Source organism: Dermochelys coriacea, chromosome 24 (genome assembly GCF_009764565.3).
Source record: "Dermochelys coriacea isolate rDerCor1 chromosome 24, rDerCor1.pri.v4, whole genome shotgun sequence".
Taxonomy (NCBI): domain Eukaryota; kingdom Metazoa; phylum Chordata; order Testudines; family Dermochelyidae; genus Dermochelys; species Dermochelys coriacea.
In genome coordinates, this window is record NC_050091.1 from 3,584,663 (window position 1) to 3,605,638 (window position 20,976).

A 20,976-nucleotide genomic window follows, 5' to 3' on the forward strand; every position below is an offset into this window, starting at 1 on the left:
ACCTTTGGAACTCACTGCCACATGTTCCTAACCAGCAGAGCTAACAGCAATGAGATAATATTGGAGTTAAGCTGTGAGACTCCCTGCTTCAGACTGGTTCCAGGTGAGCTCACCGAAATCAGAACAGACTAACATTAACCTCTGGAACTCACTGCTGCTTGTTAGGAATGGGGTCAGCTTGTGGGACCCTGCTGTTGGGGGGCTGTGCTAGGGTAAGACTGTGGGATTCTCAGAGAACTCTTGGGGACAGAGAGTGATGGGTCAGAGGATGTTTGCCACGTCCCCTAGGCAGAGGGGCACTCCTTACTTGTGCTGGGTGCATGGCTTGAGAAAACTCCAGGTTCCATCACACGAGTCCTTGGAGGCCTGAGCAAAGGGGTGAGCGTAGGACTCCTTCATCGCCGTGGTGAAGCTGCCGGGGGGGAAAAACAGAGCCGCTTCGGTGGCAGCCCAAGGATGGCCAAGGGAAATGACTGATTCAACGCTCCCCATTGTGGCAGGGCCGTGGCTCAGTGACAGGGGCTCTGCACCTCCCATGCAGGACACCTGGGTCCAGTCCCTCTCCCAGCATCCTCATGGCAGCAGCCGGTGCCTTTGGAGTGGAGACAAGGTACCTGCCCTCTTCCTGGGGACAGACTGGAATGAAGCAAGGTCTGCCAACTCCTGGTGCTTTTCATAAAGCCCTAGCTCCCGGAGTCATGAGATTATGGGGGAAACACAGCTTTCATTTTTATTTTTATTTTTAAAAAAAGGCTATTTCTAGCCATCATGGTTGTGGAGAAAACTTGAAATTGCGACCCCTAAAGGCTGAGACACCAGGAGACAAATTATTATTATTTAAAAAAAAAAATCTCATGATATTTACGCCACTCATGTTTTTTTTTTTGGGGGGGGGGGTTCCTGACTCATGATTGGGGGTTGGCAACACTGGTACCAGCACCTTGAGAGGCACAAAGGGATCATTACAGCCTGGAGCTTCTCAGTCCCTGGTAAAGGGCTATTTTCCAAGTAGATACAGAGACAGCCTCAGGTTAATAATCACAGCTCTGGGACCGACAGTGTAAATGCCAGTCAGGCCAACCCTGCCGTGTTCCAGATATTACCATGTATTGTTGCTACAGAGTTCTTTACAGACACGGACCCAGCCCTAAACAGGGTCCGGTGGCCAGACACCCTGACAGCTGTAACCAAAGCTGACGGGATCACAAGCAAAAGGGGTTAACATGTTAATTGGTTCCTTGTACTCCTTATCTGACCGTCTGTCTTTCTCTATCTATTGTCTCATGTCTTCTATTACACTCCTTGGGAGAGGGACAGTCTTTTTGTTCTGTGTCTATACAGCGCCTAGCACCGGGGAGGGGTCCCCGATCCGCGACTGGGGCTCCCAAGTGCGACCACAATACAAATAATACATAAGAAGAAGAAGAAAAAGGGTGAGAGAAAGAGATGGAGATGAAAAGAAAAAAGGGTGAGCAAGGTAAAGCAACAGAGAAAGCAAGCGAGGAAGAAAGGCTCCATTGCAAGGATCAGTGATGAACCCCCACCAAGAGGTCTCAGAGGAGCAGAGCGGAAGGCCCAGAACCACACACCCATTTCACCCCGGGGCTCCCCGCCCTGGCTCCCCCACTCCTTACCTTTCCCAATAGCTGCAAACATTGGGGTCGCTGGGGTTGAGAGAGGTTGCCAGGTGCATCTGCAGCCCCAGCAGAAGGACCGTGTGCAGCTTCATCCTGGTGGGAGGAGAGAGAAACAAAGGAGTTGACAGCGAGGAAGGAAGGATGCACAGGGCTAGCCGGTGCTGCGGCCAGTGCGGACCAAGCTGTAGCATGGATGGGGTCAGTCGGCCACATGGCCTGAGCCCCACAGCTTTGGGGTTTACAAGCAGGTGAAGGTTGTTGCCGCAGCCAGCATCTCGTAGCTGCTAACCATCAAGAGGGTCACAGAGGTGGCTGCCCATGCTATGGGATTTGTAGTGAGGCCAAAGCACAAAGCTCTGCTCCTTGAGCTAAAGGACGAACTTTGTTAGCTGGTAGCAGTAGTAGGTTGTTATCCACTTTGTGTTAGCCCCGCAGAGGTTGCCAGAAGCTTTGGGAATCATGCAAGGTTGCTCTGCACCCCTGGAAAGGGGGCACATCTTGTTTTATTCAGGCCCGAAACCGAGCCAGAGAAGGACCTAAACCAATGCTGCTGGTCCAAACAGAACAAGCTGTAACCAAGTCCACCTGGACAGCCTGGCCGATAGCAAGGCTCAAACTCAGATCTAAGGCACCAAAAGCACAAGCTCCTACCACTTGGGCTAAAGCGGAAAATCCCCCCATGGTGAGTCAGTAGCAGCCCATTAACTTCAATGGGGCTGGCCACTAGTTAGAACCTCGTTAACTACAACATCAATCGGATTGCAGATATTGACATACAATGCCACCCATCCCCTCCTCCAGCTTTGAGGAGTTCAGATCTGGATGTGACTTTTGTGGTCAGCCCGTGTCTGTGCTGAGGGTAAAAATCAAATCCGAGCGTCGCCGAATACTTAACTGACCTGCACGCATAGTCCCCATCACATCAGCCCCTCCAGAGTACTTACTGACCCCTCCCTCCTTACTGCAATGGGATGTTGGATACCTACCAACCTTGACACATCTGCCCTAAGTGACTGGTCCAAGATGTCACCCAGGGAATCCATGGCTGATCCGGGAACAGATCCCAGAACCTCAGCCCCGCTGCAGTCCCCTGCTCATTGGGCCATCCTTGTTCCAATGCATTGCGTTCACACCAGGTAGGTTCTCACAATCCTCGTATCCCCTGGTCTCTAAGCCCCATCCTTCCATTCTAGCCAGACTGACAGTCCCCAAACTGGGAGGGGAAAGCTGCCGGGGCTGATGAAAGTGCAAGGCCAAGCCCATCTCCCCAGCATGACGGGCGCTTTTCTTAGCTGGCTTTTCATGCACGACGCCAGCCCCTTCCCCGCCAGGCAGCTGGGAGCTCGGAGCAGGAAGCGCGGTGTGAAAACAGGAAGCAGATTGTGTCGAGGATGCTTCCCTCCCACCCTGGCCAATGGCACCTCCACATGGGCGGACAGCAAAGCGCCGCGTCAGCCCGAGACTTTTAAGAACACCACGTCCTGGCTGGAAACAAAGCAGACTACTTGGTCCGTGTCATCAGGCCTGAGCTCGCTGTTACATCCCACCCCGCTCAGTCGGACGCCACTTGTTGCCTCTTGTCTTAGGGTCTGTCTACACTGCAGCTGCAGGTGCAGTTGGGCAGACATGCGTGCGCTTGCTCCGTCCACGCTAGCTCATGAAACACAACCCTGTAGGCTTGGCAGTGTGGGCTGGCCACCCAAGTATGTGCCTCGGGTGGGTCTATTTTTAGCAAGCAAGCTCGATCAAAGCTAGCAGGTGTGCATCTACCTGATCTGAAATTATAGCTCAAGCTGCTGTATAGATACAACCTTGTGTGTAGACGCCAAACTCTTTGGGGCAGGAGTTGTTGTTTCATTCTATGCATGTGCAGCACCCAGGGGTAACGGGGTCCTGGTTAAAGCTGGGCAAGTCATGGAGCTTTTGGCTCACTGGCTATTCTGAACAAGTTTTTAAAAATTTGTTTCAGGTGGAGCCGAAATTGGTTTGACATTTTCAGCTAATCAAAAAGCCAGGGGGAAAAAAATTCACTTTAGGTCACACAAAAAGTTTTGTATCAGAGGGGTAGCTGTGTTAATCTGGATCTGTAAAAGCAGCAAAAAGAGTCCTGTGGCACCTTATAGAGTCACAGACGTATTGGAGCATAAGCTTTTGTGGGTGAATACCCACTTCGTCGGATGAAAGCTTATGCTCCAATACGTCTGTGACTCTATAAGGTGCCACAGGACTCATTGCCGCTTTTACAAAAAGTTTTGTTTCAATTTGGAGCATTTTCTCCTGGTTTTTTCCTTTATTTTTTAAAAAATAAAATGAAAGGCATTTTCTAAATGACAAGCTGCTTTGAATCGAAAAAAATCAAAATGTTGCCTTGCAAAAATATTCAAAACGAAAGGTTTGGATTTTTCCAGAACGTCTCCTTTTCCCTGACGAAACGATTCGATGAAACAGACGCGAATTCACAGAATGTTTTGGTGTCGACAAATCTGAGCTTGTCACGGGAAAAAAAGGTGAAGTTGAAAAATGTTGCCTAGCTCTAGTCCTGATTTCTGACGGAAACCTCCAAGCACGACTGTAGAACCGCTCCTACCTCCCAGCACAGGAGGATAAGACATGCATCTCAGCTGGACAGTCTGCGTTTTGGCCCCACTTGGTTTCATTCTTTTTATGCAATTGTGAGGCTACCTCATAGTTGCGCTGGGCCTGGATGTGTTATATACGCCTGTGCATCAGGTTGGACTTGGAACAGTGGCAGGTCACACGAAGCCTTGTAGGAGCTGGGCGGAGAACATTCAAAGCACCAGCTCTGCAGTGAAGCAGAGACCCCGCGGGGCATGTGGTGATCTGGGAGTCAGGACTCCTGGGTTCTATTCCTGGCTCTGTCACACCAGCAAGTCACGGCCCTCCGTGCCTCAGTTTCCCCACCTGCACAATGGTGGTAATGCTTGGCTAGCAAAGCGGTCCCAATGGATGGCGACACAGTGAAGAAATCCAGCTCCAGGCTTTGGGGCAGTGGGGTCAGGGGGAGAGTTGGGGGCTGGGCTGAGAATCCCAGGTTCAATGGCAAGGGAAAATGAGTTTGCTGCAGCGGGACAGACAGACTCATAGGGTTCCAAGAGAGTGAAAGAATCATGCATTATGATTATATATATATATATATATATATATATATATATATATATATATATAGTATTAGAATAATCATCAGCCCTGTTCACACTAGGAGTTCAATGGGTTTTGTAAACCTTAACCACTTGAGCCACACTAGATGTCATTATCCATATTTTTACAAGTGATTTGGTGATGCGGGAGAACCCAGGCGTTTGGTCTCCCGGTGCCTTCCTTTTACCACCAGGATGGCTGCCTCTCCATAGCAAAGTTGTCTCGGATTGTGTAAGGCCGGGCGATGTTCCTGCATAGGCAGAGATATTCTTTGGCCAGCTGGAGGGTGTGAGACTAGAATAAAAACATACGCTTTCTAAAAAGAAAAAAAAAGAAAAAAAAAAAGCTGGAGTGGGGGCGGGCTCCCAAATCCCCTGATGAGCGTTTGGCTACGCCATGCAACCACCACACAACTCTGGGCCCATCCGGAGCCCCCAGGGGCAGACCCGCCCCTGGCTGGAATCTATAATTAGAAAATGATTTGCTTAGATTTTAAATCAAGAAGCCATCTGGCTCTGACAGGCCGAGCTCAGATTTTAAGTCGCAAGATCCAATAGACACTCAGCCCCTTCCTCTCGGAGCTGGTCTTGCCTTTCTTCTCTGAGCCATCTTTTCCTCAGGCCAGGCCTCAGATGAGCTTGGAAAGGTTACTTCTTTAACTGAGGCCGAGTTAGACAGGAAGGGCTCTATAAACCTTCCTGCTTCAGGGCCCGAGGCGACGTCTCTCTGATAGGGGTCAGGAAGTAAGTTCTTCCATAGCTGCCTCCTGCAAGGTTTCCTCTGAAGCAGCTGGTGCTGGCCAACATCAGAGACAGAATCCTGGACTAGATAGCTCAGAGCAGTGGTTAGGGTGCCATCCTAGGATTTAGGAGCCATGGGTTCAATTCCCTACACTGATACAGACTCCCTGTGTGACCCTGGGTGAGTCACTTAGCCACTCTGTGCCTCAGTTTCCCCATCAGGACAATGGGGCTAACAGTACTGCCCTGCCTCCCAGGGATATTGTGAGGATAAATTATTAAAGGGTCCAAGGTGCCCAGATAATACGGTGATGAAGGGGGGGCCCCACAGAAGCTCCTCCGACAAACCCTGGGTATGTTCCCACCTTTCTCTGGTTTCTTACTGTACTCAAGTGGCCTCATTATACTGCCACACTGAGCTCAGTAGACAGGACTATGTGCTGCAGACATTGTGCCCCTGTGTGCATAACAAAGCCCAGTCGGTGCCCGCCAGGATAATGGTTTTGTGCTGTGGGCACCTGTCTGCTAGGAATCGGGCTGAGGCCCTCCAAACTCATTGCATGTAGGCAGCCCTCAGGTGGGGATGCCTTTTAGTGACTGGTATTGGGACCGACAATGACTCCGAGCCAGACAGTGCTCCCCTGCTGGTGAGCTGGCGGCTGACCATCTCCTGCGCTTCCCGATGTAGACCAGCACAACCTCTAATGTGGACGCAGTTAAACAAATATAAAGCAGCCTTGGACCAGCATAGGTAGCTGAGCATAGCCGACTCCCTTTCCTGTGCAGAAATTACTACTATCCCAGTATAAACATCTTTCTATCAGTACTGCTGCCCCCACACCATGGGGCTGTCCCCCGTTGACTCGGCTGGGATAACCCGGGTGCAAAGCCAGGTCTAGGTGTGGGGACAGCGTCCTCACAGAGGCGCCCTGCTCCTCGGCTCAACATACCCATGAAATCACAGTCAATTAACGATGGTGGATCCCAGGCACTCTAACGAGCTGTGCATTTCCCTTTAAAGAAAAGCCCCCATCTCCTCCTCCGCTTGTAGCAGTGGGAAAGCAGAAAGACCACACTCTGCATTTCCTATCGCATGATGGGAGGGGATGGGACTGCCTCACTGACAGCAGCCCCACACACTCCCTCCCGCAAAGGGGAGGGTGGGTTAGAAGATTGGGAGCGGGATCCACCATGGGCACATGGCCTCCCAGCCCACCCACACCCCTGGCTCCTGTGCCAGGCTTCCCAGCCTTTCCCTTTGGCCGGAGCAGGAAGCTCAGCCACCCTGAGGGTTCGGCACTTTGCTGAGGCAGGCGCTTTTGGGGGCCTCCTGGCCTCTCCCCTCCTTCCACTGTCCCCCCAGGGCCCTGTCCTGCGCACGGACCTCCAGCAGCGCTTCCTCTGAGCCCTCCTTGTTCGTCCGTCCCCACCTCCTGGGCCGATCTCTTTGCTTGGCCACAACCCCCGGCCCATGCCGGAGCCGCTGGCTTGCCTGAACCGTTCCCGGATGACGCAGGGAGTCAGGGCGGGACCCTGCCCCAGGGAACCGCCAGCGCCAACCAGCATCCCCCATCCTGCCCCCCTTGGCCTCGCCACCAGCTCACTCGACGACAGGGGTGTTCAGATTTTGTCCCTAGATCATCCCGGGGGGAGGGGGGGGGAGAAAAGGGAGTGTGGAGCGGGGGGAAATCTGTCCTGTTTGGAGTTAGGGGAGAGGAGGATGAGACAGGAAAAGTGGGACAGCTCCAGTGTGTTTTATTTTTACCCCCGGGATCAAGGAGACCTGATGGGCCCCAAGCAGCAAAATGCTCTTGATCTGGTGTTTGAGGGGGTTGGATCCAGAGCTCTGATCGGAGACAGCTGCAAAACTGAGATCCAGCCTGGGTTCAGCTTTCAGACACCACAAAAAATGAAGAGGGGTCTAGATTGTGTGGGGAGGGGTCTAGACGCAAACTGCCTCAAAGCTAGGTGGGAGTAGGGCTGAATCTGTGGCTCTGACTGGAGATAGCAGGGGCCAGCGGCAAAATTCAGATCCAGATTGCAAATGCTCCTGGTATCTGGAGGGGATGGGAGCGGATCCAGATCCGAGCTCTCTCGAAGTGTGATGGGTGTTTGGATCCAGGGGTTCTGGGTCAGGCAATAGCCCTTCTCAAAGCATGACAAAGGAAATCCACCAGACCAGATTCCTCCAGCCTTAGGCCCCTCATTACTATCTGCATTACAGCAGCACCTTGAAATCAAGGCCCCCTTGTGCCAGGTGCTGCACAGACACTGTACCTGCCCCAAAGGGCTTGCACGAGACACCAGACGGATAAAGGGTGGGAACGGAAACTGAGGAACAGAGCGATGACATTATTTGCCCAAGGTCACCCAGCAGGTCAGCGACAGAGCGAGGAATAGAACCCAGGTCTCCCAGTGGCCAGCGGAATAGCCTAGCCACTAGGCTGTGCTGCCTTCCATAGGTCTACTTGCAGAGCTAGTCACTGCTTGGTGCCTTTAAAATGTTCCCAACCACTGAAGACACAGCCCCCAGAGGCACCTGCGATTGATTGGGGCCAGAGGATGCTGCTTCCTGCTTGCTCCCCTCTGCACATGACTCATGATCCGCACACACACACTCCCCATCTCTGCAGACCACCCCTGTCGTGGGACTCCTCCATAAGAATAAAAGCTTGGAATGAGCCAGTTCCCTCCCTCCTGGACACGTCGAGGCGGGGGGGGGGGGAAAGGGGGAGCGGCAGCCCTAGAAGTGGGGATGAACCACCCCTGTCTGAGCGCTGACCCCTGGGGCTGGATTGCTGACAGGATGGCTTGGATCAGAACCCACTGCTGGCTTCCCAGGGGTTGGGTTGGACTGGTGAGCATGCAGCATCTAGGGCCACAGCGCCCTTGGTGTCTTAATAATCACAACCAGATTTGTGCAGTTTAAGACTCCTTCCCCCCGCCCTTTCTTGGCATGGATGGAATGTTTTAATTCATCAGAGAGAAGAGGCTTGCGTAATAGTACTGGCAGTACCAGCTCCAACCACGCTGATGGCTGGTCAGTACCCCTCCCTTCCCAATCAATGTGACAGATTCCCCGTGGAACACCGTAAATACATCACGTCTGGCACCCTACATCCCAAAGGATTTTGCTATTGATATACCTACAGCGACCACCCAGCACCAAAGTACGGAACGTGGCTGCTGTTTATCGGTCACACTGTGACGCTGGACGGAATCACTCACCCAGCACTGAAATGCAGCCACCACTGGGGTGGAACACACCTGCTGCTTAACAGCGCACAGCAACGCTGCACAACAGTGTAGGGCAGGAAATGAAGAAAAACCCAGGATCTAACTGAAAGTGCAACAGCAACTGGAATTTGGCCAGGACATCAGGTCTGCCACCCCTGCTTATAAAAAGAGAATTGGGATTCTCTACGGTTCTACGTCTCATCCCCAAAACAGCACCCCAGCCACTACCCAAAACTCAGGGTCAATCTCAACTGTGGAGGAAGAGCCCCAATTCCTGTACTACCCAGGGGTCTCCTTAGATACCCCGCCACCCACAAGGGCTGAATAGGTTAACCCAAGAGGGGACACAAGGCCAGCATGGCTCATAGCAGAGATTTAAATCCTCTCCAGGCCCTTATTGTCCGCTTGCCATGTGCAAAGCTCAGATGGGGGCACTCCCCTTGCTTTGCCCCAGGGACGCCGTTTTATTCAGCTGACAGCTTCAGGTTAGGAAACCAACTGGCCCACAGCTCCTCCGCCCCAGAGACGGAGTCCCCGGTGCAATTAGCACATGATCAGCTATTGCTTCAACGAGCTAGGGGATGGGGCCAAGGTGGGAGCATAATGGCTGTTAATGGAAAGGCCCCAGCCTTCTGGAACAGAGCAAAGACTGGGAACCAGCCCACTGCAGGCACTGTGGTCCGCCCATGGCCTGGGAGCTGCCTCCAGGATTCTTGGTGAGGCTGTGACTGTTAAAAGGCAACTGATCTTGGAGAGAGAGGGCGGGGGCTTGGACCCAACCCTCCCCCGCTTCCATTGCATCCTGGGGCAGGAGCCTGCAATTTCATGCACTGGGGAATTCGCTATCCCTGCTCGAGAACTTGCAACACCCTGGCTCTCTGTATCCCTTGGAACCAGCCAGCCTGCGGAGGGAGCTGGAGATGAGGCAGATCTCCAGAGGTGGGGATACCACACCAGATGGACCATGTGCTAGAACACACAGAAGTCACAGCACCCTAGCCGCAGGGTCCTTACCCAGGAGGGACAGGGGCAAAGGAGAAGCTCATGTAGCTAGCCCACTGGGGGGCTTCTAAAGGGGATGTTGGAGCCCAGCCAACCAGGATGCATGTTGGTCCATGTGCAGCTGTATGTGACATTACCACTGTGGCAGAATGGCCAATGTTGGTAGGGTGGAGCCTGTGCTTTTCTTGGGGGCTAGGATACCACCCCTTGCCCCTGCTCTTGGGGCACTGAGGGCCCCAGTATTGGCCCAGTAAGGTGGTAGAGGAGAGAAGCAGGGGAAGGGGTCTGGGTTTGCGCCTCACTCTGAGCGTCAGCCCCTGCAGGTTTCTTACCCTCTTCCCCCTTGAGTAGGGTTACCCTCAGTCCTTGAGGCAGGGGGAGGGAGTCTCCAATTCCAATCAGTCCTCTCCCCTGGTCTCCTAAGGAGCAGAGGGGTTTTATTAGGTTCCTGACAGGGACTTAATTGACTACAGGTGCTCCAATTAACCTGTAGTAACCTTCCCAAGTCTACAGGGAACCACGCCTTTAATTAGTCTAAGTCTTATATATCTCCCCTGGTCCACTCTCCCACTGCTCTCTGATCCTGGTCTACTCCTCTCACTGTGTTGTTTGCAAGACCTGCTGATAATGAACAGAATAAAGGACATTTCTGGAGTTACTATGTGCTTGTGTAGGTCAGGTCCAGTCCTTTCCGCTCTCATCTGCCCAAAAATGCACCTATGGAAACAATTTGCTACCTATCCCCATACTTTCACTTCTATCTACCTACCTAGCTCCATACGTACACATCTACGTACCTACCTACCTATCTAGCCCCATACATCCCCTCAGTCAATCTATCCCCATATGCCTCCTCTATCAATCTATTCTTCCCCCATGTACCTTCTATCATGTATCTAATCTATTTAGCCTTCCATTTCCAGCACGTGTCTATCCAAGTATCTACCTATCCATAAACTCACCTCTTCCATCCGCAGTGTCTATCCATCCACTTCTCCCTCCATCAACCAGATCCACCCTCTGCCATTCTGCCTAGGTAGTTTACTCTGAATGCCTCACTGTGGCAGCTGGGCACTGTTGTTATTGCAGCATTTATTTCTATGGCTCCTTGAGCCAGTTACACCGTCTTGATTCACCGTGGCACAGGGTGGGGCTGAGCACAGGGCTCTAATCTGGGGCGGCAAGCGGGGATACTGTGCGTTCCAGCCAGAGCATTGATCTGCTGTGGCAGGTAGCAGGTGGACCAACGGGCTCTAAACCAGTGTGACAGAAGACAGGGTGCCACCGATCAAGGCTCTGATGGGGCACCCCAAGCATTCTGAAGGCTCGGTAACGCACGTGGACGCTGGTCCCAGTTCACCCGGCATGCGGAGGGAGCAGTCTCAGGCCCAGCGGCAGAATAGCTGGCTGGCCCTTTAAGGGCGGGAGCGTGCAGCACAAAGCATGCATCTGGACTGCATCAGGCAGTATAACTGAACAGTACGAGCCTCCCCATTAATCTCGGCTCGGCAAGGCCTCCACATTGCTGTGGGGTTTTATTTAAACCAGCTGGAAACAGGAAGTGACCCCTGGAACTTCCCTGTTACCAGCTGGAGGTAGTGTGGGAAAGTGATGCCCTCGCGCACACACACACACACACACACACGCAGCTCAGCCCTAGTGCCCTGGCTTTCCCCATCCTGGAGGTGCTAAGGGGGTCAGGGCGGAAAAGGAGCTGATCCCCCCTCGCTGAGATTCGCCAACAGCCTGATTCCCAGTTACTGTCTCCCTGCGCTTGGGATCGGGTATTGCTTTAAGCCACCATTGAGCTCCCTGTATTCTGGGGCTGGGAGGGCCCCAAAGTCAGTTAGAGCAGCCTCAGGGCTGCTCTAACTTACATTCTGGGATGCACTAAGTGGCTGCAGTGTGGTGTGCTCCTCCAGCCTCGGGCCTGAACTTTCCCCTGCACTGGTGGCTGGGAGCAGGGCGGGGCTAGGGTGACCAGATGTCCTGATTTTATAGGGACAGTCCTGATTTTTGGGTCTTTTTCTTATATAGGCTCCTATTACCCCCCATCCCCATCCCGATTTTTCACACTTGCTGCCTGGTCACCCTAGGCGGGGCTCAGGGCTCTTAAGCTAGCTGCATGCTGACCCCAGGTCCCTGCATGGGGGTGGGATTGCTAGGTGGCTGTTTCCACCCACTTTAAGGCCACTACACACTACCAGCGTGGCCTAGAAGGCCCTTAACATCACTGCAAATCAGGCCCAGAGGGTTCTGAGATTCACGCCAAAGAAGCGCTGAAGTGCCCAGCTTTGACGCGGAAATCGTGTCCCCTTGAGTTGCCAATAGCGGGAATGTGGCGTCAAACCAGCTGATGTGTTAGCCCCCAGGGGCCAGTTTGTCCTAAGGTTACTCGGGGTTTCCCGGCAGCCCCAAGAACATTCTCACTCACTAGGGCCCCTAGAGGTTATAGCCCGTCAGTGGCAATATAGTGACTCCGGCCCAGTGGGATGACAATCAAGCCGGCAGTCTGGCTCGAATCCTGGGAAGGAAGTATGCTAGAGGAGTCTGGTGTAAACTGGCACATGTCCATTGACTTCAGTGCAGCTGCACTGATTGACATTGGCCAAGAGAGGATCTGGCCCTCAAAGTCAGTTTTCCCCAAGCTGGATTAGCTGTATCACCCCAGCCCGCAACTGAATCTCATTTAGTCATTTCCTGGCCATGTTTCCAGATCCCCTTGGTACCATCCACCTGTCTTACGTGCTGTTTGCAGTGCCTTCTCCAAAGGTCTGTATTCCTTCTTCCGGGCGATCAGCATTTTCAATCAGACCTGTCCTCAAAGGAGCCCTATGCTTTCCCAACTAGAGACCCCCAACTGCCCTCGATCCCCCCCAGCTCCCACCAATCCCCAGGGAACCCTCAGAGACATCCCTCAGCTTCCCACCAATCTCTGTGGTACAGCCCGTAGAGACCCCCCAAGTTCCCCTCAATCCCATGCTCCCCCACCCGAGACCCCCCAGCTCACCCCAATCTCCCTGCTAGAGACCCCCCCACAGCTGCATACCTTATCTACGGCTGGTATTTCTAAAGGGTCCAGAGGGTGCGCCAGGCCCAGATCCCATTCACTGGCAGCCGGACGCTACGTCTCTTTTGAGCTGATTGGAAAACTCTCTTCTAGGGGCCTGATTCTCATTGACACTAAGGCCCCTTTATAGCACTCTGGTGGCGTAAAGGGGCCTGACAGCGGGTGTCAGTGACCGCTGGACTCAGTGCCCCAGCTGGATTTCAGTGCGGGATAATTCCCTCCGGGCTGTTAGAAACCCTTCATCATCTCCATCTATTGTCTATATTACAGTAGCATGCAACACTTCCCCTGCTAGAGGAGCTCCCGGCACCCCTTGGACCAGGACCCCTTGGTGCTCGGTGCTGCACAAGCACAGAACAATGACAGTCCCTGCCCCCGAAGAGCTTAATTCACTCCAAAGAAACCCTGGTTACTACATGGATTTCGGTACAAGCCCGTGGGATCCGGTGATTCCAGCAAAGGATCCACTGGGATCTAGGGGGATGCTGCATTTGAACGGCATTACTGTAGGACCCTGGGAAAGTCTCTGGAACTCCATGGAACCCAGTCTCCAGCTTTGAAAAAAAAAAAGTCATCAGAAATAACCAAGAGCCTACTTAAAAAGATAGGTCGCCAAGCATGAGCAGAGACATCCCCGGGGAGAGCGAGTAACGTCAGACACAGATTCCGCCGGCCGGCACATCGGGTTGGAGCCAAGATCTGGGAGGAAGACTGGCGTTTGTTAGCTTGTTCATTTCTTTGTCAGTTCTTTGCAAGGGATGGGAAATCGTTCGGGATCGCGATGCTAATTATGTGGATCTCAGCAGAGCTGGCGTGGGTGGGACGAGCAATTCCCATAGCCAAGGTCACTATAACACCATAGATAGAGAGATAGCGATGGGGATGGGGATAGAAAGATAGAGGGGGGTATGCAGGGATAGATAGATAGATAGATAGATAGATAGATAGAGGGGGTGTATGGGGATAGATAGATAGATAGATAGATAGATATGATTAGATTCCACTGCCAGGGCCCAGTCCTACTGAAGTCTATAGGGTTTGAGGGCCCTCAGCACTTTGCATGATGAGATCTTACTTTCACCGCGACCAAACCCCACTCTTCTCAGCTGTTGCCTTGTATTCCTTTGCACGCTGCATGGTCTGGTGTCCACCTGAGATGCGCTCCACTCTCTCTACCCAAAGAGCATGGGAAGCACGTCTCCTTTCCGGTACCTGCAATAGCTCTAACTGACTCCAGAACCCCCAGGATGCTTGGTTCAAAGCTCAGCTCTGGTTCAATCTGACTGCTAGGCTGTAGATTCCCTTAATCGGTTGTACCCATTCTAGGCTGGCAGCTGGCGGGCTCAACAGGCAATGGCCAGTGGGGTGCGGGAAGGAGATCTTTTCAAAAAGAGATCTTCCTGGCCCTGTTCATTGCTAAGCTGGCCTAAGAGGGTTTGCAGCGGTTCTTGGGATAAGAGCATCCCTGTGCATTGCTTGTTACTGGATGAAATCATGCAGCAGCGAGTCTCAGCGCCCAGGTCAGCTGACTCAGACTTGTGTGATGGGGCTAGAAATGGCCCTGCAGACGTTCCCCCTCGGATTCTGAGACCCACCTGCCTCATCAGGGACCCTAACCACTGAACCATCCTTCCTCTCTAGCCATGAACTGGAAACCCTGCTCCTTCTTCTGAGCTATCTGGTGCCGGCTACTGGCAGAGACGGGATGCTAGGCAGACCTTAGGTCTGATTCAGCCGGATAATTCCTACAACTCTGCCACTGCTCATTCTTTAGCCTGGGGGAAATCTTTCCTGCTAGGGATGGGAATGGACAAGGGGAAGGATCCAAGCTGGAGAGCAAATGGGAACCATCTGAGGCCACAAGTACGTGAGCGAAGCGTGGGAACGGACGGGGTCAAGGATCTGTTATTTACTAACTACGAGGGTGATTTCCAGTCCCCAACTCCAGCAGGGAGGCCACGAGCTGCACGGCTGGCCGGCCCGTCTCCCTTCAGCCCTCTAATGCTCTTTGCTTCAAACAAACCACATCTCGACACCACAAAACCGTCCCCCAGGGCCAGGAACACCCTGATTCTTTTTGAAAGATCTCCTTCCCCCACCCCACTGGCCATTGCCTGTTGAGCCCGCCAGCTGCCAACCTAGAATGGGGAAAACCGATTAAGGGAATCTGGGTCCCTGGACATGCACTTGGGTCCCAGCGAACTGAGGTGGTGGGGACAAGTATGTCACTCCCCTGCCTCTCCCTGTCTCGGCCACGGCCATCGGCACCGCGGGTGGAAGGACAAAGGGACGGCTGGCACAGATCCCCAGCTGGGGTAAAATCAGCTATATGGGGTACCAGTTCAAGTTGGGGTCAGGTGGGTAGGGCCCAAAAGACATGAGCATTTTGTCCCTCCGAGGTATTTAGGGAGCCTGGGAGTTAGGCCTTTGAGGATCTGTTCAGCAGCCTGTGTGAGATGAGGCAAGGGGTCTCAGTCCATTTCCAAAACCCGCCCCGCAAAAACCCCTGCCGCTGGCCCCCTTCTCAGCAGTGGGATCATTTGGTGTTGCAGTAGCTCCCCCCAGGCTCAGCCCCTCCTTGTGCCAGATGCTGCCCGGACAGAGCGAGGCCCAGTCCCTGCTCCAAAGAGCTCGCAGCCTGAATCGACAATGGGTGGGAGGGGAAACAGAGGCACAGAGCGAGAAAGTGACTTCCCCAAAGCCACATGGCAGAGCTGGGAATAGAGCCCAGTAGCCTTGTTCTCATTTACATGGAAAGCCCCTTCACACGGCCCTTGCGGTGGAGCCTGTCTTCTTGCCCTGTGTCCGTACAGGGCCTAGCACCACGGGGTACCGGTGCATGACTGGGGCTGCGAGGTGCTACCGTTATACCCCTAATAAATAAAGGCATGAAGACCATCCGCCATCCAGGCAACACAAAGAGTCGTAAAGCGAGGGGCATTTCAGCAGAGCAGCTGCAAAGGTACTCTTGAAATGGGCTCCCGACCACAGGGCCTTTCTGAGCGGGCCGGGCACACGGCCCAGCTGTCTGGCGACGGGACAGTGGCCCAGTTCAAAGAAACCTTTGCCACCAAGGACTCTCCATCAGATCCTGGCCTTGCTCGCTGCAGGGGAGGGCAGAGGGGGTCCTGCCAGGGGCTTGTGTTCTGCGCTTTATGGTTTTGGGTCAGTTGCAGTCCTTTTATCTGTGTATTGATTCATTTCCGGTGTGGAAGTGAGTTTTTCTCACCCAGGGCACCCTATGACTCACTCATACGCACACACTAATATCCACACATTCACCTCCCCCCAATCAATCCTACACACCTCCTCGTGAACGCACACAGGCTGTACACAAACAAAGTGTACAAACACGCTGAAGCACCCTGTGTGCACGCAGACACACAAACATCCATAAACGTCCTGTACAGACACTCCATCCGTAACACACACACACTCACAGCACACACACCTGTAACATCACACACTGACCACACACGTTGTACTCGCCATCTGTGCGTTATCCACTGCACATGGACATGTTATCTGGACAACACCTCCGCCCCTCCATATACTGCTCAGATCCATCCAGACCATGTAGCCACATTCACCACACTACAGATGCATACGCATGTAACACGTGCACACACGACATATCAGACAGACACCCCCACACACACCACAGGTCCAACAATACTTGTAGACGCTCGCACGACACTCACATAGACATACCAACAAACCATGCATTCACCACACACACCTGCTCCCACACCCGCCACCCCTCAGACGCACCCATGTGCACACAACACTGCCCCCCCAGCCAGATACCCATCACATGCACACCCAGCGTGTATGAACAGACACATCCATGCAGCCTGTCACACTCGCCATAAGCCAGCTGACGGACTCACAAAGCGGAAGCATGGCCATGCCGTGCCCCTGCTCTCTCCAGCCGAAACACCCTACTCCCTGCTTCCAGGGAATCACCATTTACTGGGATTTCTCCCACGCCCATTCACTGCATCACAAGCAGCCAGTCAACCCTATGCGCTGAGCTGCTTGGCCATTCCCAGTGGTCTAGCTTATAGAGGGCCTGATTCAAAACCCACCCGACCTACGATTTCAATGGGTTGTCGGATGAGGCTCATAGGGGGTGGACCCCAACAGGCCTGACCCCGCATGGGGGTGGAATGCTAACTCAGCCCGATTTAGGGCCAATCTTCTGAGCATGTGCCCCATAGCAGGCAACCCCCACTCCTGGGGAATATGCTTCCCTAACCCCACCTTGGGTTGTCTTGGGTTTGACTCGACACCAGAGGAGCACCTGGAGGTCCCCACCCCCGGGATCGCTGCCCTAGGCATGGTACATACACATAGTGAGAGAGGGTCTCTGACTCCGAAGACTTTTCCAGTCCAGGCAGGATTCTTACACACAGGCGCGCGCAGGAGTGACTGGCCCAGGGCCACAGGTGGAGTATGTAGCAGAGATGGGACTTGAATTGAAATCTCCCAAGTCTGGGCCTGGGACCTTAACAACAGGACCAGCTTCCCTCTTTTGTTAGCATAACCCACTGCTGAGTGTGTGTCCAGGTCCCAGTCCCTGCTTGGCCCGATCCACAGAGAATTTGGCTGTAACAGCCCCCTACGGCCTTGGCTCTCCTCCAGTTCAAGCTGAAATCGCTCAGGTGTTTAGCTCTGCAGGGCCCTGGTTCAGTCCCCACTGCATCAGCCAAGACAAAAACTGCCACGTAAGTGGGGCCTTGCCCACAATTCACTCCATCCCCTGAGGATGCTGCTTTATCCACTTCCACTTAAGCCAAGCCCTCCCCTCACTGACCTCAAGCAGGGCTTGCAGGCTCTGGGCGCGTCTGATCAAGCTCGTGTGGGTACGTCCACACGACCCGGGAATGACACCTTCCCGCCGCAGCATGGGCTGTGAAACCGACCCTGGCAGCAGTGAAAGAAGCGAGCGCTTTCCCAATGGTCTTAACGAGCTCCTAGGTATTTCCACAGGCGTTGTTCCTCCGAAGAGAGTTGCCTGGGCCAGGAGCATTTATAATCTGCAGGAGGCTTTTACTGGGATGGCTGGAGGCCGTCAGTTGTCTGGCAAACGTCCCCTTCCCCTGGGTCTTTCCCACCCACCCCCACGCCAGTCTATTATGTTCCCAGTGGACTGAGATCATCAACACCAGGTCTGGGAGACCCTCGCCGGGGACAGGCGGCACCAGGCAGCATCCGGACAGCGGGTTTAGTAATCCACCTGCCGTTGCTCTATCCTGGAGAAGTCAGGGCCCGCAGAACGGTGCGCATCACCCCTAGGACATGGCCTCACCATCCGAACTCTCCTAAGAGAGCAGAAAACGCTTCCTCTGGTCTCATCTATTCACCCCTTCTCCATCTGCCTGTTTATCTATTTTCCTTTCCTCTCCCTGTGCTGTGTGCTAGCTGACAAAAAAGAGAGCGAATTTGTATGTACAGCAGAGAAGAACCTTCCTCCTTCACCTATCCATCAGTGTCTTCCTATGTATCTATTTATCCATCTAACCTTTCTTCAGGCCCGCTTCCTTGATTTCTAGTTAAAGAAGAAAGAACGAATATGAATTAGTGGATGGATCAGAAAATATCCTTCTTATCTTTCTGTCTAGCTATTGCCAGACACAGTCATCCATCCATCTTCGTGCACACCGCACACCTATCGATCTATGTATGTATCTCCATAGATAGTCATCTATCCATCCATCCCTCTATCTACCCTCTCTCCCTCCCTACCTCTCTGCTTAAGACGCGAGAGGGAATTTGAGCTGATGTGAATCTCTGGGGCCTATCGGGAACCCGAGTGCATTTTCCCAGGCTTCCCGACCTCGCTGTGCCAAAACCTCGTGCCACAAGTTAAAACCGCACCATAATTCCGGCTGGCTCCAGCATAGAGCGACGGCCGAGCAGCTACTGCTTACCCCCCCCGACGCCCCTGGCCCCGGGCAGCGTCTCTCCTCAGCGCGGCACTGGGGATGGGTTTCTGCAGCATCCGTTTTCATCCCAGCGCTTGACAGGACGAGATGCTAAACGCCTGGCCCCGTGCAGAAACAGGAGTATCTCAGCAATCAAGGGCTCAGCCATCCTGGGACAGCAAATCCCGTTGGGTTGAGACGGGAGCCAGGATCGCCCCAGGCAACATGGATCAGAGCTCAGTGCCGCGGCTCAGGACGCCTGGGTTCTGCTCCCAGCGCTGCACCGACTCCGTAGGCGACCGCGGGCAAGTCTCAGCCCCTCTCCATGCCTCGTGTCTCGGTTTCCCTACCCATACATGTGGAGCGGCGAGGGGAGGACGGAGTGCCACAATATTGACCCACCTCTGTTAAGTTCTTGGAGACGTAGGACTGAACAGCTGCTTTATACGTGTTACTGCTACCGCTGTTCCCCACGATGTGCAAAAGCTCCTCATGATTTTGTGGCGCCCAGCTTCCGATGCCCTAAAAGCGGTGACGAAGTCTCCACGGCTGGGGCATCCATCCACCGCCTTGACCCCGCTGCTGCACTCACTTGGGAAGAACAAAGGCCCTGGTTCTAATCAGGAGCCGGGCCCTGGGCCAGAGCCCCCAGCCACTGCTGCAGGGAAGGCAGCTCCCAGGGCCAGAGCCTGGCTTCTCGGGGGTGGCGGGGGGCGGCCTGTTTGGGTTTTTCTGAATGCACCCGAACACCTGCAGGGCTGACGAGCTGCGGGAGGCTCAGCTGGTGTTTGGAGTTTGGATAATTGGCCTAGCTAAGGGATCCAGAAGGACTCAGGCTGCCGCTTAACCCCTGGCCTGGGAGGAAAGCTAGAAGGGATCAGAATCTGGCATAGGGAGCTCTCGGGACAAGGGAAGCCCTTTCTCCACGAGGGAGATTGGGCTAGTGGCAGATCCAGGGTAGAACCCAGGCATCCTGGCCCCAAAAGCCCTGCTCCAACCACTTAATCAAACTGCCCGGCCCGCCAGATCTGGGAATAGAACCTAGGAGTCCTGACGCCCAGTTCCCCGCTTTAAAAAGCTTTGTGTAGGTCTTCTCTTCAGCGTTAACCCAGGCTCTTGCAGGGGTGTTCCCCTAACCCCCCATACTGTCCACACAAACCCTCTCACCTGCATCTGTGCAGCACTCAGCCCAGGCTAGCTGGGTCTACAGGTCTGATGCTGCTTTCACTCAGGCTGGTCACCCAATGCAGGCTACCTCACTCCTAGCCTTCCAGCACCTTCCCACAATCCCCTGACCCCTCTCCATATTCCCAGAAAGACAGACAAGTTCTCCCACAAGGGAAATAAAATCAGAGTCCAGCTCAGCAGCACAAAGAACCACAGGATGTGCCCCTAGAAGTGCTAGCAACATAGTCAGGGGAAACGCAGAATCAGTGAGGACAAGGTAGCTCAAAAAAGAAAAGGAGTACTTGTGGCACCTTAGAGACTAACAAATTTATTAGAGCATAAGCTTTCGTGAGCTACAGCTCACTTTTGCAGGGCAGCTGCAACCCAGGTGCTAATCACCCAGGCTAACTCTGCAGTAAAGACACACCCTAAACCACATTCCCCTCTCAGAGCTAGGGACAGAACCCTGGCGTCCAGAGGCCCAGTTCCCGCTGTAACCACTACACCACACTCCCCTTTCAGAGCTGGGGACAGAACCCAAGTACTCTGCTCTAACCACTGGGCTAACACTACCACTCAGAAAACATGGTTCAAGTGCACCCTTAAAGGCTCAGAAACCAGAAGGAAAAAAATATAATCCCCAAGCCCCCTGAATTTAAAATCTCATGATTGCGAGGTGCCGGACTCATGATTTTCTGAACCCTGGGGGGGTTAGCGACACTGGGAATAATTTGGCAACTAATTTACATAAAAATAAACTTGAGAGAATTGTGATCCAGAATTCTAAGATGAAATTCACTGAGTCCCACTGCTTATCACGGACTGGTCCCCCAACTGATGGCTGAGCTGCAAGACAGAGGCCCTTATGCATCTGACCCGGTGGCTTTGTCTTCAGAAACTTCTGCTGAAACCTGACAACCAAAAATTGAACCCAGCGCATCTGTGAGCTGCTGGCTTCCTTGAGGCACCAATTTCACAGGTGGAAAAAAGAAAAGGAGTACTTGTGGCACCTTAGAGACTAACAAATTTATTAGAGC

General features: G+C 53.5%; 1 protein-coding gene across 3 annotated transcripts in view; it reads right to left on the bottom strand.

The window, feature by feature from the left end:
• Nucleotides 1–20,976, bottom strand: part of PEAR1 (platelet endothelial aggregation receptor 1) — a 56,721-nt gene that overhangs the window by 21,161 nt on the left and 14,584 nt on the right. For all 3 annotated transcript variants that reach the window (XM_038383054.2, XM_038383052.2, XM_043502011.1), the window contains exons 2-3: nt 1,635–1,730; nt 308–412 (exon numbers count right to left, since the gene is read on the bottom strand). In XM_038383054.2, coding sequence (XP_038238982.1) covers nt 308–412; nt 1,635–1,729 — 200 coding nt within the window. In that variant the 5' untranslated portion in view covers nt 1,730. The remainder of the gene's footprint in view (nt 1–307; nt 413–1,634; nt 1,731–20,976) is intronic.